The 13078-nt window shown below is 46.3% G+C and overlaps 1 protein-coding gene across 1 annotated transcript in view; it reads right to left on the bottom strand.

Moving 5' to 3' along the window:
• UBAC1 (UBA domain containing 1) overlaps positions 1-13078 on the bottom strand; it is a 220155-nt gene that overhangs the window by 63627 nt on the left and 143450 nt on the right. The window contains exon 6 of the mRNA XM_086921002.1: positions 11997-12105. Coding sequence (XP_086777128.1) covers positions 11997-12105 — 109 coding nt within the window. The remainder of the gene's footprint in view (positions 1-11996; positions 12106-13078) is intronic.

The raw sequence follows: 13078 nt of genomic DNA on the forward strand, positions 1-13078 counted from the left end.
ATATTAGGGTGAGAGGAGGTCTGCCACTATCACAAGGATGATGTCATCAGTGATGTCATTTGAGATGTCATGAGTGATGTCACTGACCATGCCATGAGTGTTGTAATATGTGACGTCATCAGCAGTGCATTGCGGGCGCGCAAGTTGTAGTTAGCTGAACTAACTAGAACGGGGGAATTTCAATGGTTTTGTACGAGTAAAATGCCCAGCTAACTATAACGCCCCTGAAACCTATGTTTTTTTCCGTGAATTTCAAAGGTTTTTTAAATGCTAGTTTCTAACTATGCCTACAGAGGTAGGACGTGAAGAAAGAAGAAAACACGCAGAGACAGAAGCAAAAGAAATGCAGAAAGAAGCAACAGAAGTACTCAAAGTCGAAGAAAAGTGCAGGAAGAAGCAAGACGTGCAGAAAGAACAGAGGAGCAGAAAGAAGCCTTGTTGCAAAATCATCCTGTACCCTCAACTTTTTCAGACGGGTACTGGTGGTAACGGAGTCTGACTAACCAGTCCTAGAGCCAGTGCTATGTTAAAAGACACTTAGAATACAGTTAAATTACCTACATACACTAGGGAACACTATGCGTGGGGTCCCCCTGTGATTAGCGTGACCTCTGTAAGCCCCTAGTATATAATAGGGCAGGGGGATTAAAACTACCTCTTAAAACGCGCCACGGGTTGCGTTTGCACACTGGTGAAGGGAGGGGGGGCCTGAGATGACATGTGTGCAAACACGACCTGTGGGCGTTTTAAGCTGGGGGATAACGTCCCCTTGAATCCTGAGGCTCCCTGGGGGCCAACTAACCCACCAGCTATGTCCAGTAAGTGCCACAGACTTACTTTGCAGAGAGGTGTAAAATCGAGCATGGCCTCGGACCACCTCTCTGTAACGCAGCTCTGTGGTGCTTTCTGGAGGTACATGGTGGACTAGTTGGACCCAGGGACTCTCAGGATTAAACAGGACTTAATTCCCCAACTTAAAATGTGCCACAGGGCGTGTTTACACAGGTCACCTCAGGCCCGTCCCTTCCCTTCACCACTGTGTAAACACGGTCTGTGGCAGTTTTAATTTGGGAGATTAAGTCCTGTTGAATCCGGAGGGTCCCTAGGGTCAAACTAGCCCACTAGGTACCTCCAGTAAGCGCCACAGAGCTGCGTTGCAGAGAGGTGTAAAAAGGGGAGTGGCCTCTAAACCCCTCTCTGCAACGCAGCTCCCTGGAGGTACCTGGTGGGCTAGTAGCTCCAGCTGAGGCACTCTGCTAGTTCTGCCTCCTCACCGATGTAATCTCATAAAACAAAGAACTATAGTATATTCACATTTACACCTTCTACAAAGTCACACTATTTTTTCGGACACAGACTCAATATCTTATACTCAAAATGTTGCCACCTGCCTCCCCATGTAGGGTAGATGATATCAGATATTTACACCTTTTATGAGGTTTTGAAAACGACTGCTAAATTCAATATACTCACGGAGACCCCTGAGAAATAGGTCTTTGGTGATTGTCTAGATGCAGCAAAACAAGGGTCAATCAAGACCATTATTTCCTCTGGTTCCTGAGTTTGCAGAGATTGAAAACGAAAAGCTCTTGTCTCCAAGCAACATCTGAAGTAGCTCTAAAGCCAATTCGAAAATGTGCAAGCCAGCTGAACAAGATCTGGTGTTTTTAAGATCCCAAGCCAACCGGACTCTTTTATAGTCTCAGTTATGAGGAAGCGTCACATATCCATCCTAAAAACAATTATCCAGATAGGAAGAGCAAAAGGCACGATGCTGTTTGCACACAATGTACAATAAGCATGAGAGGGGCTTAAACTCGAATAGTGCTGCTGCTTACTAGGCTATGTTATAGCCTAATAGGACTCCATGAAAAGGTATACGGATGACCTTCCAAAAGCCATGAGGAAACAATTTATGGAAATCTTGTGTGAGTCTTCTGGTATCTAAGTGGGTAATGTGTGCTTATTGGGACTCGTCGGATATTGCTTCTAGAGAATAGGGTTACAGTGTTAGATCCTCTCAACCCCATTGAAGAACAATGCACAAAAATATTTTTTGAAGCTGTTCCTTTCAGACCACACATGGATGAAGAGAAGAAGAGAATGAAGGCAGAGAGCTAGACCTTATAGGAAGAAATTTAACATATCAGTAGAGACATTGGAGGTACCCTCCACACCAGTCTTCGAGAGTTCAAACCCCCTTTCAACAACAACATTAACAGCCCCAGAAGAGGCAGCAGTACCACCAAATAAAGCCAGTAATGGGTAGCGTTTGACAAGATCAGCTGGGTTCTGGTAGAAAATACCAGAACAACAGGCATTTAGTTGGAGTCTTCGCTTCCACTGCGTGTCATTACGAGGAGTGTGAAGTACTACATTTCATGAGATAGGTGGGTGCTAATTACAGTGCAACATTGTTATGCTCTTTCTTTCAAGGCACCCCCTCCCTACGTGCCACCAAACAAATCAACAACTTTTCAACTATATCTACTGAATCACAGATTTCACTACAAAAGAAGGCCCCAGAACCAGTCCAGACATCCACTCAAGGTATTTGCTTGAAGAAAGGTCCCAAAGACGTTTAGAAATTATTTTAATCTTGGAAAAAAACTGGATGAGAAAAGCGAAAATATGTATGCTTGTTTTCCGTCAAATCATCTGCAAACTAAAAGTAGGAGAATAGATGCGTTTAGTCTACTTTCAGGATACCCACTTTCACATTACTGTGGTGCAAAATACATGAAACCTCGGAAGATGCTGGTATGGTATTCTCATTAGCAATACACAGTTCATCCTTTTGGCCCTAAAACCTGTTCCCGAATATTTTCCTATTGCTTTTCTATGGAAATAAAAGCTTTTCATACATCCATATCTGGCTGGTTGGCTGATCAAAGTCAACAGCCCACAGTTTACACTGAAAGACTTTCAAATTATAATATCACTGTTGGGCAGGCTCTCTCTTCAAGTGAACTTCCAGAAATTAGCTTCCAAAACAGTTCAGGTTCGGGATAACATGGGAGCCAACAAACACAAAACCAGGAAAAGTGGATGTTATTCTTGATGCAGAAATGATTTCGCCTGCAGAAGAGTAGCAATTCTACAGTGAAGCAGATTTCGACATTTCTGGGTACCATAGAATTACCAATCTTCGTACTCCAAATGGTAAGTTATATGTGGGACTCCTCCAACAGTGTTTTGAGGATCAATGTGATAAAACACAGGGGAAATCAGAGTATAATATCCGCTTGTCATCAGACACTTTACGTCTCTTTCTTGGTGGCAAGATGAGGACAATATTTTGAAAGAAGTTGCATTCATGCAGAAGAGGTGTACTCAAGTGACTTGGACAGATTGCATCTCTACTTGGGCAAGAAGCCCTACACAGGACTTTAAGTATTCAAGGGCTTGGTCAGAAAAGGAAAAAACATACCATTTCAATATGCTGGAACTCAGGGCTGTCCACAAAGCCTCAAATCCTTCCTTCCAATGCTGACAACCAATAGGATTCTGATCAAGACAGACACTACTATAACTATGTACTATCGCAACAAACAAAGGGGAAGCTTATTGCACGTTCTTGAAGGTGAAGCTCAAATCGGAAGGTCACTAAATACCAGGGTTTTGTCAGAAACGGTGATAATTCTCCCAGGCATCCAAAACAGTCAAGATTTATGCGCTGATTGGAATCTGCAGTAAAAATCATGAGTCCTGGACAATTTGGTGTTGGAAAATATATCTGAAGAATGGGTGTGGGCAGTTCTTTGAATAGATCTTTTGACACAGTAGAAAAAGAAAAATGGCAAAACTGTGACTATAGATATCCAGAGGCAGACTTTAAGGAATGCCCTTTTGATGAAATGGTCGAAAAGCACAAGTTACTTACCTTCGGGTAACGGTATATCTGTACGAAACATTAGTTAGATTCCTTACCTTAGAATATCCCAAAATGCGGTACAAAAGGGGGTGGTGATGGACGGAGCATCTGAATCAATCAAACACTCACACCCAGTCAAAAGATCTGGGTTTAATCCATCACCATTCTTTAGCCCACTCTGCCACCCCAGTTCAGACATGGCATTATGCAAATCAGTCTGACCCTGTGCCTCATGGGAACAGTCCAGCCCGAACTGCCAAGCCATGTCTTCCCTGGACCGGAAACGAGCTTCCGAGGAGCGGTTTCTGGCATTCCAGCCGTCTTCAGCCCGGCTTGCTTGAATCCAGTGGCAAAGTGAGCAAGGGACTCACGTCCGAGTATACCCTGCCACACTTATGGCGGCCAAAAGCGGTACAAAAGGGGGTGGTGATGGACGGAGCATCTGAATCAATCAAACACTCACACCCAGTCAAAAGATCTGGGTTTAATCCATCACCTTTCTTTAGCCCACTCTGCCACCCCAGTTCAGACATGGCATTATGAAAATAAGTCTGACTCTGTGCCTCATGGGAACAGTCCAGCCCGAACTGCCAAGCCATGTCTTCCCCGGACCGGAAACAAGCTTCCAAGGACCGGTTTCTGGCATTCCAGCCGTCTTCAGCCCGGCTTGCTTGAATCCAGTGCCAAAGTGAGCAAGGGACTCACGTCTGAGTATACCCTGCCACACTTATGGCAGCCAAAAGCGGTACAAAAGGGGGTGGTGATGGACGGAGCATCTGAATCAATCAAACACTCACACCCAGTCAAAAGATCTGGGTTTAATCCATCACCGTTATTTAGCCCACTCTGCCACCCAAGTTCAGACATGGCATTATGCAAATCAGTCTGACCCTGTGCCTCATGGGAACAGTCCAGCCCGAACTGCCAAGCCATGTCTTCCCTGGACCGGGAACAAGCATCCGAGGACCGGACCAGTTTCGAGGCACTCCACACCACTGGAGTCAAGCTAGCCGGGCTGATGAGAGGTGTTACCCTCGAAACCGGTCCGGTCCTCGGATGCTTGATTCCGTTCTGGGAAGGACATGGCTTTTGTAGTTCGGACTGGACTGTTCCCATGGGGCACAGGGTCAGAGCGGATTTGCATATCGCCATTGTCTAACCCAGGGTGGTGTGGAGTGCAAAAAAACGATGGATTTGGGCCCAGATCTTTGGACTGGGGTGAATGTGTGACATTGATCCACATTCGGTCCATCACCTGTTTTGTTTGCTTGAATCCAGTGGCAAAGTGAGCAAGGGACTCGTGAGTGCGGTGCCGGGACCGAAGTCGCCGACAACGCTCGGGCTGAAGCCGCAGACGTGCTAGGACCCCCAGTCGGACCCGCGGGGCTCGAAGGCGCACCGGCAGGCCTCGACAGCGGGAAGAGAGACCTCATTGCCACAAAGAAATTTAGAATCTCGCCTGGAGTTGCATTACGCCCGGGGGCCGGAGGGTGTGGGCCGGACGCGGCTCAGGCGGAGCTGCGCGGGTGGTGCCACCTGAACCCTCAGCCTAGTGCGACCGGCGAGGGGAGTCAGAAGAGCGATGTCGCTTCTTCGACTTAGTCTTCGAGTGCCTCGACTTACCGGAGGACTTGAAGCCGACGAGTGGTGATGGCTCGATGAGCGGCGATGACTGCGGCTCCGCAACCGGTCCCTTGACTTCCTCCTTGACTGGGGCCTCGAGCGGTGCGGCACCGACTGCCGGAGCTCGAGAAGCTTACGGGACCGCTTTCGAGGTCAAGTCGGGGCACGACTTGTCGTCGTGGTGGGCCCCTAGACAGAGATACAGGCCGTGGGGACTGGTCACCGTTGCACGGTTTGAATACAGGTATCCCTACCGGCACCAAGAGTCGAAGTTGACTCGAAAAGATAGTCCAAAATAGACCAAGAAGTTTGTCAAAAAGTGGCTAGGGTACTAGCTCTTCCCGGATCTGCGCTTGCTGGCACGAAAAAAAAGAACTGACGTCAGCGTGCGAGGGCGGCTTCTAGTACTCCGATGTGGTCATCCCGGCGATCACGACGACGGACGCGGAGCCGCAGACGACACCTACCGACGCACAGGGGTACTGCTGACAAAATGTTTCCGGATCCAGTCTGACGCCTGTGGATATTCTAAGGTAAGGAATCTAACTAACGTGTTTCTTTCAGATGTTTTCTATATGCGTTTTCCGCACCTCCAAGTCACGGATTCTGAAATTCAAGCAATCAAGGCATAGGACGAGGCTCATTGCCACGACAATGGTGCTACTTCACCTTTCCGAGGCATCTCATAAGCTAAATTTCCTTACAAAATTCCAGGAATGAGGGTTCAAAGTCTAACATCTCTGAACTTGGCTGCATTGCTCTCAAAGTTGTCTAGCACAGGAGAACTTGTCAAAAGACTGCAGGGACATTTTTAAAGAATCAAATGGAATAGACTCTTGTTATGGAGCCAAAAGAAGAATGTGTATCCTACCTTCTGCCAGGAAGATTTAATTCTTCCATAACTCCTACATCTAGCTGAAACAGGCCTGCAGCATTCATGAATCGGAGTGCATTTAGTAGCCATCTCAAGAGATTTATTTTACCATTCAAGTTATTAAAGATTTTCTTAAAGTCCTCTTTTCAAGCTTACTGGCTCATTCACTTAGGCTGACAATATGCCTATTTGTATTATCTTTTGTGTTAAGTTGGTTTTCTGACTCCTATTCCAAAAGTTCTCTGGGGCGAGTGAAAGCAAAGCACTGTCAATTGAACGCACTTTACATGGTCTTATGAATATGTTTAAGGACTAATCCAAATTTTCTTCCCAAGGTGGTATATGATTTTGATGTAAACCAGTATTTCTCTTTGCCAGTATCTTTCAAGAACCCTGGTACACTACTGCTAAGGTCTCTTTGTATACTGAGTATCTGTAAAAGTGTTAAGGAAAGTGTTTACTAACTATAGTTGATTACGATCAGTTTATCCAGACTTAACCCAAGGCCCATTCGACAATGGGAAAAGTGGCAACATCAGCTTGCTTGAGAGATTTCTAAAGATGCAATTTAGCAATCTGTGCAAACTTTTAACAAGTACTATTGTTAGGATTCAGTTTCTAGAGTAGATGCAGCGGTAGGCTAGGTGGTCTTTTTGCTCATGTTATTTTGACCCTTTGGTTAATGCTGTGTTGAATCTACCAGTTGTTTTTATACTCTGTTGCCTTTGATGAGGAATAACTTTGCTATTCTAAATCCAAGAATGACCATCAGCAAAGATCCTATGATGCAGAAGGGAAATGAACCAACATGGGCTGCAGTTTGCTATCCTATTGATAGCACTTTGAATGCTTTAAATGGTATGTTAAAAAAGTTTGTACCGCGCTCGGTCACCAGACGGTTTCATGTCGCTCATAACAAATGCGGAGAGCAGGAACAGGGGGTTACTCGAATGCTGACTTAAAGAGGAACGTTTTCAGTGACCTACGGAAGCAGTCATAGGTAGGGCAGTGTCGGAAAGAAGACGGAAGGGAATTCCAGATTTTGGGGGCCAAAAAAGAGAAACAGAGACCGCCGGGTTTTTTTACGTTTGATTTTAGGAGTGATTAAAATGTTGTGTGAAGTGGAGCGGAGATCTCTTGAGGGCACATATTGCTTCAAACTAGAAGAGATAAAGACAGGAGCTTGATCAGACAGAGCTTTGAATATCGTACAATCAAGTTTGAAGGTGCAATGTTTAGCCACCGGGAGCCAGTGCAGGCTCCGCACCAACGGCGAAACGTGCTGGTGCATAGGCTGGTGGTAGACTAAGCGTGCTGCCTGATTTTGCAGCAGCTGCAGCCTTTGGAGATGGTATGCAGGAATTCCTACGTACAGAGTGTTGGCATAGTCAATTCTGGACATAACAAGGGCCATGATTTCAAGGATAAGTGAGTCTCTGGTGAGGAATCTACTGATTTTACGTATCCTGCGCAGATGGAAGAAGCAGGATGACGTGACAGCACTAATCTGGGGCCTCATGGATAGATCACCGGAGATGACTACGCCAAGGCTCTTCACAGAGTTGACAGGGCGAGGAGGAAGCCCTAGTGACGAAGGCCAAAAGCTGTCATTCCATGGGTTGGCTGACCCGCCCACCATCACAAGCTCAGTCTTGGTGGGATTTAATTTGAGCTGACTGTGATACATCCATTCCGATATATCAAGCATGGTAGTTTGGAAGCTGGTGCGGGATGATAGGGAAGTGTAAATAGGGAAAATTAACTGCAGGTCACCCGCATACTTAAAAATTGTAGCCGTGGATTTGCGGAGGGAAGCTATTAGGGGCTGCATGTACAAATTAAATAACAAAGGGGATAGAGCGGAGCCCTGTGGGACTCCGCAGGATAGGGGGGAGTAAGAAGCAGGAAAGGTAGACAGGTGTACTGCTTGGGATCGCTTATCGAGAAAAGATCTAACCCAATCGAGAGCTACGCCCTGGATGCCGGCATTGACACGGTCGATCAGTATTGCATGATCGACCGTGTCAAAGGCCGCTGACAAGTCCAGTAGGACAAGTGCTTGGGAGATGTTATTGTTGGCGCCCTTTCTCAGGGTATCCATCACAGCCACAATGACCGCCTCAGTAGAATGGAATGGGCGGAAACCGGATTGCTGGGCATCCAGGAAAGACGAGCTCTCAATGAAAGCACTCAGGCAGTGAGTGACATATGTCTCCAAAATTTTTCCCAGATAAGGGAGGCGGGAGCTGGGCCTATAATTGCTCAAGACCGTAGGGTCGGCATTGGTCTTTTTCAGTATCGGTCTCACAACTGCCTGTTTAAAGGAGTCCGGGACCACTCCCGTAGCCAGCGAGTTGTTAAGTAGTGCCAGTGGAGGGTCAGGGCAGGCCAGAAAGATCTCCTTAAGGATTTGGGGAGGGCAGCAATCATTGGGAGAGCCGGAGCTAACTGTGCAGTAATGAATAAAACTCTGTCAGGGAAATCGGGGGAAAAACATCCAGGTGGTGAGGATTACTGGGGGGTGAAGGAAGAGGAGAAGGAGATGAAGGCAAGGGGATATTGTTCTTGATAGTGATGATTTTATCAATGAAATAGGCATTGAGTGAATCGCACAAAGCCTGTGTAGGATGGGGTTGAGGAGTAACACGGTCTGGAAGAGAGAGCTCATTCACTATGGAGAAGATGTCCTTTGCCTTAGAGGCAGACTCCATAATTTTTTGGGAAAAATAGGTTGTCTTAGCCAGTAGGATGGATTTTTTATAGGCTTTCAGGCAGTCCACAAACTCAATTTTGAGTTGTTGATCATAGATACGCCGCCAGGGGCGCTCAGCCTGGCGAAGAGCTAATTTGTCCAGTTTTAGTTGATCTGTAAACCACCGCTGGGCGTCAAGGGGGGCGCATAGTTTTTATAGTTTTCAGCGGGGCAACAATATTACAGGCGGACAACAGCCACTGTTCAAGGAGGGAAGCCTGGTGAGTCACCGAAGCGGAGGTCGAAGGGACTGTGGAGGCTAATATAGAATGAAGTTCCGTCAGATTGGCTCTCTTCCAGTTCCGGGCAGTGAAATTGGTCGTGGGGATGGGGCGACTGGGAGTGGTCAGATTAAAGGAGAAGGAAATAAAACAATGATCTGACCAGGAACAAGGGGTCACTATAGGGGGCGAAATTTCAAGATTGGCCGTCCACACTTGATCTAAAATGTGGCCTTTGCAGTGAGTGGGTTTTTTGACATATTGACGGCAATTCAGACCTGACAAGAGATCAGAGAATTCCTCCGAGAGGCGGCTCTCCCGGGGGTCAGAGGGCCAGTAGTTAAAGTCTCCAATAATGATAACCTTAGCATGATTAATGATAAGTTGATAGATGAGGTCGCCAAACTGTTGAGGAAAGGAGGGCATATGATTAGGGGGTCTATACACAAGGACACAGATAAAAGAGGACCTGGGAGAAGTAATTTGATAATGAGACTTTCCGTTTTGGGGATCGCAGCACAAGCTAAGGTTGTAAAAATGTACTGGGAGCGAATGATAGCTACCACCCCGCCCCCGGCCTGCCCAGCTGGACGATTGGATTGCAGGATGTAATAGCCGGCGGGGATAGCAGCAAGAATGTCAGGGACTGAGTCCTCAGTCAGCCAGGTTTCTGATAAGAGGAGGATATCCACAGCTCTATCGTCTAGTAGCTGAAAAATTTTGAGCTGGTGTTTCACCATTGACAGAGTATTGAGATATATCACGGTCAATGGAGTGGCACCTAGTGTTAACGTAGAGCGGCGAGATGGTATCGGCTCAGAGCATAGGGAGGAAGCCTCTGAGACAGGAGTATCCAGGGAAACAAAGATACCACAATCGTGGGCAGCCCTTGCAGCACGGGCCTGTAGGGGCACCGTGCGGCGGAGCATTAAAAGGTCAGCAGAAGAGTAGGTAATGGTTTGGGCATTATAACTGGCCCCGGGGCCCGGTCGGCCGCGGACGGGCGCAGACGGGCTTAACTTAGGCGCGATCAGCCATCAGAGTGTGTGTACACGTACATGCATACACGTATACACACACACTTTGAATCTATCTATTTGGGACTCAAGAGAAAGGCAAACAGTGTCAAATCTAAATGAGACAAGCATTGGCATAGCCAATAGGTCTCGCCTTTGGAACCTTACAAGTTTTTAGCCATGCAATAGTTGATGTTGCACCAAGGATATTGTGCTGCATAACTAAATACTTATAAGGTCCAAAAAGCGAGACCTATTGGATATGCTAATGCTTGTTTTTTTTTGTTAGGCACAGGAAGATTAAGTGCTTTACCCAGAATCACAGGATGCTGAGCAGACGCTGAGACTCGAACCTCCTTCCACAGCTCCAAAGTCGGCAGCTCTGGCCATATGGCCACATCCTCTTCATCATCCGCACTAAATCAAAGGGGGAACTCGGTGCAATGAAAGGATTCCCAGAGTAGCCGCCATCGAACAAAAGGTTCTGCTGGAGAACGTGAGGATCCGGAGAGATGATGGATTTTACTGTAAGGAGAAACGACGGCCCAGGAGAGAGGCTTGTCTTAGCAAGGACCAGGAGGCATGGTACACAGATTCATCTAAAGCAGTAAACGAGGGGGCAAGAGGAGCAGATGTCTTTCTAGGGCGAGGACTGACGTGCAGGAGAAGCCAGGAGTATTTCCCGAATGAGGTGGAAGAAAGAAAAGGAGAGGGGATTTACGAGCAGGAGAAAGTTCTGTTTCTATAATGCGGAGCTAGCGCCTGGTTCGATTACCGGCGAGGGCTTGTGATTATAGGCAAATAACAATCTTCTGTGTGTTAGTAAAATGAATCTGCTCGTGTAAACAGTTCTGTTGCCCACGGGCCGAGTATGCGCTGTATAAAACTGCACAAAACAGAAAGGACTGAGGAACTAGAGAGATCGGATTCATTTCAATGGTGAGGAACGAGCAGCAGGTGTAACACCTGTTATGAAAATGTGGGGCAAATATTATTTTCGCCCCAGGGCTGAATGAAGAGCAGGAGAAGAGCAGAGCGAGCAGGTCGTCTTGTGCTGCGCAGTGAAGATTGTGGTACAATGAAAGAAATTACCAAATATTAGTACACACGGCAACCTACTGGAACATTTGTAAACCAATAACTGTATACTTGAATGTAAATAAACACTGTTGGACGACAAGAGACTTATGGAAACAAGCCCGGGAGTGGTGCGTGCCTGTGTGAGAGCACAGTCTTCTCTTTTTCAAAGCACATACTCATGCTTGTGGCATGCCGCTGTGCACTCCCGCAAGGTATATGCCGCCACAAGCACGAGTATGTGCTTTGAGAAAGAGCTGCACAACGACTAAAGGTCTCCTATGCAGTGCATGTGCACTGCGTAGGCGAGACCTGAAAAAGGACTAAAGAGCAAAACACTGTCCTAATTTTTGACAGTACATGTGATATACACAATATGTTTTAATCCATTTAGCCGCAGAATCCCCCAGTGCAGATTTTAATACTCTAAAGATATGGCAACCACATAATTAATAGTAAAACAAGGTTACATATTAATGTAAGTAAAATCTAGCAACAAAGAAAACAAAGGTGGCTTATAACATATAATTAACATTTCATCTTTATAGTAGGTACCCACTGATTTATCCGAAGCGCTTTCATGGCTCTGCTTTCTGGAAACCCCATTTCTGTCAGCTGTCTCAATGCAGTCTCATCAACCCGATCTTCCTCATCCTCATCCAGCATGGCTTCCATAAAAAATGCCAATGACAAAAGGAGAGTTTAGTTAATGAACGCAGCAGTGAGCAGCATTAACGCTTCAGATGATCAGTTTTTCTTAGCCACTTCTACCAAGGCCCTGGCAAGCAGTTGAGACAGTATGTTTGCTTACCATGGTGTCTGAAAACAGCGGAAGACATGGGTAGAATCCCAGCAGTTTTAGAACAGTTTAAATGCAATGGGCAAATTCTTCATGGTGCAAGGCTAACCCATTGTCAAGAGACAATACAGGTTTAGAGTAAAGTCCCTTCCCCTGATATGGACGATGAACAGCATGAACAGAGTTAGGCCAATGACAAAGGTACACAAGTCTGATTCACCAAAGCAGAAAGGGTTGATGACTATCACAACCCTCTGATCCCGGATGACTTCTCAGCTTTGAATGCTGATTCTCCCAATAATGCCTCCACAGTCTCCTATTTTCTATTGACATGCCAGTGGGAGAAGTAAAAGTTAAACATGGTTCCGGAGCTGGATACTGCCCTCAACCGCTCAAACTGAGGGTAGTAATGACAGTGTCAGAGGTACTAAAGGACAGCAGCTGCTACATTGGGCTACCCCCAACTGATAGATATGACTACCATTGTTAAAAGTCCGCATTTATAGGCAGTGTATTACAGTGATTATCAAATGTAAGCTGCTGAAAAAGTGTCTGAAGCTTCATATTTAATTTCTAGTGAGCAGTTTCATTAGTTCAGCAAAATAGCTCAGTGAAATAATCATTTGCTGTTTAGGTCGCGAGTCCAGACCCCAACAGGGCTCACTAATGAACTGATTTTAAGTGTTGTGGCTAGTCTGGCCTGGTGGAAGACATACATCCATACATCAAGATCTCTGCCAGGCAGGTGGAGACTAAGTGTTTCACTAGTCTGCATCATGGCGACACTAAGTTTACACAAGGAAAAGATGGACGGAGAGCTGAAACGTTTCAGACACTCACCC

Source organism: Lissotriton vulgaris, chromosome 5, assembly GCF_964263255.1.
Source record: "Lissotriton vulgaris chromosome 5, aLisVul1.2, whole genome shotgun sequence".
Lineage (NCBI taxonomy): Eukaryota > Metazoa > Chordata > Amphibia > Caudata > Salamandridae > Lissotriton > Lissotriton vulgaris.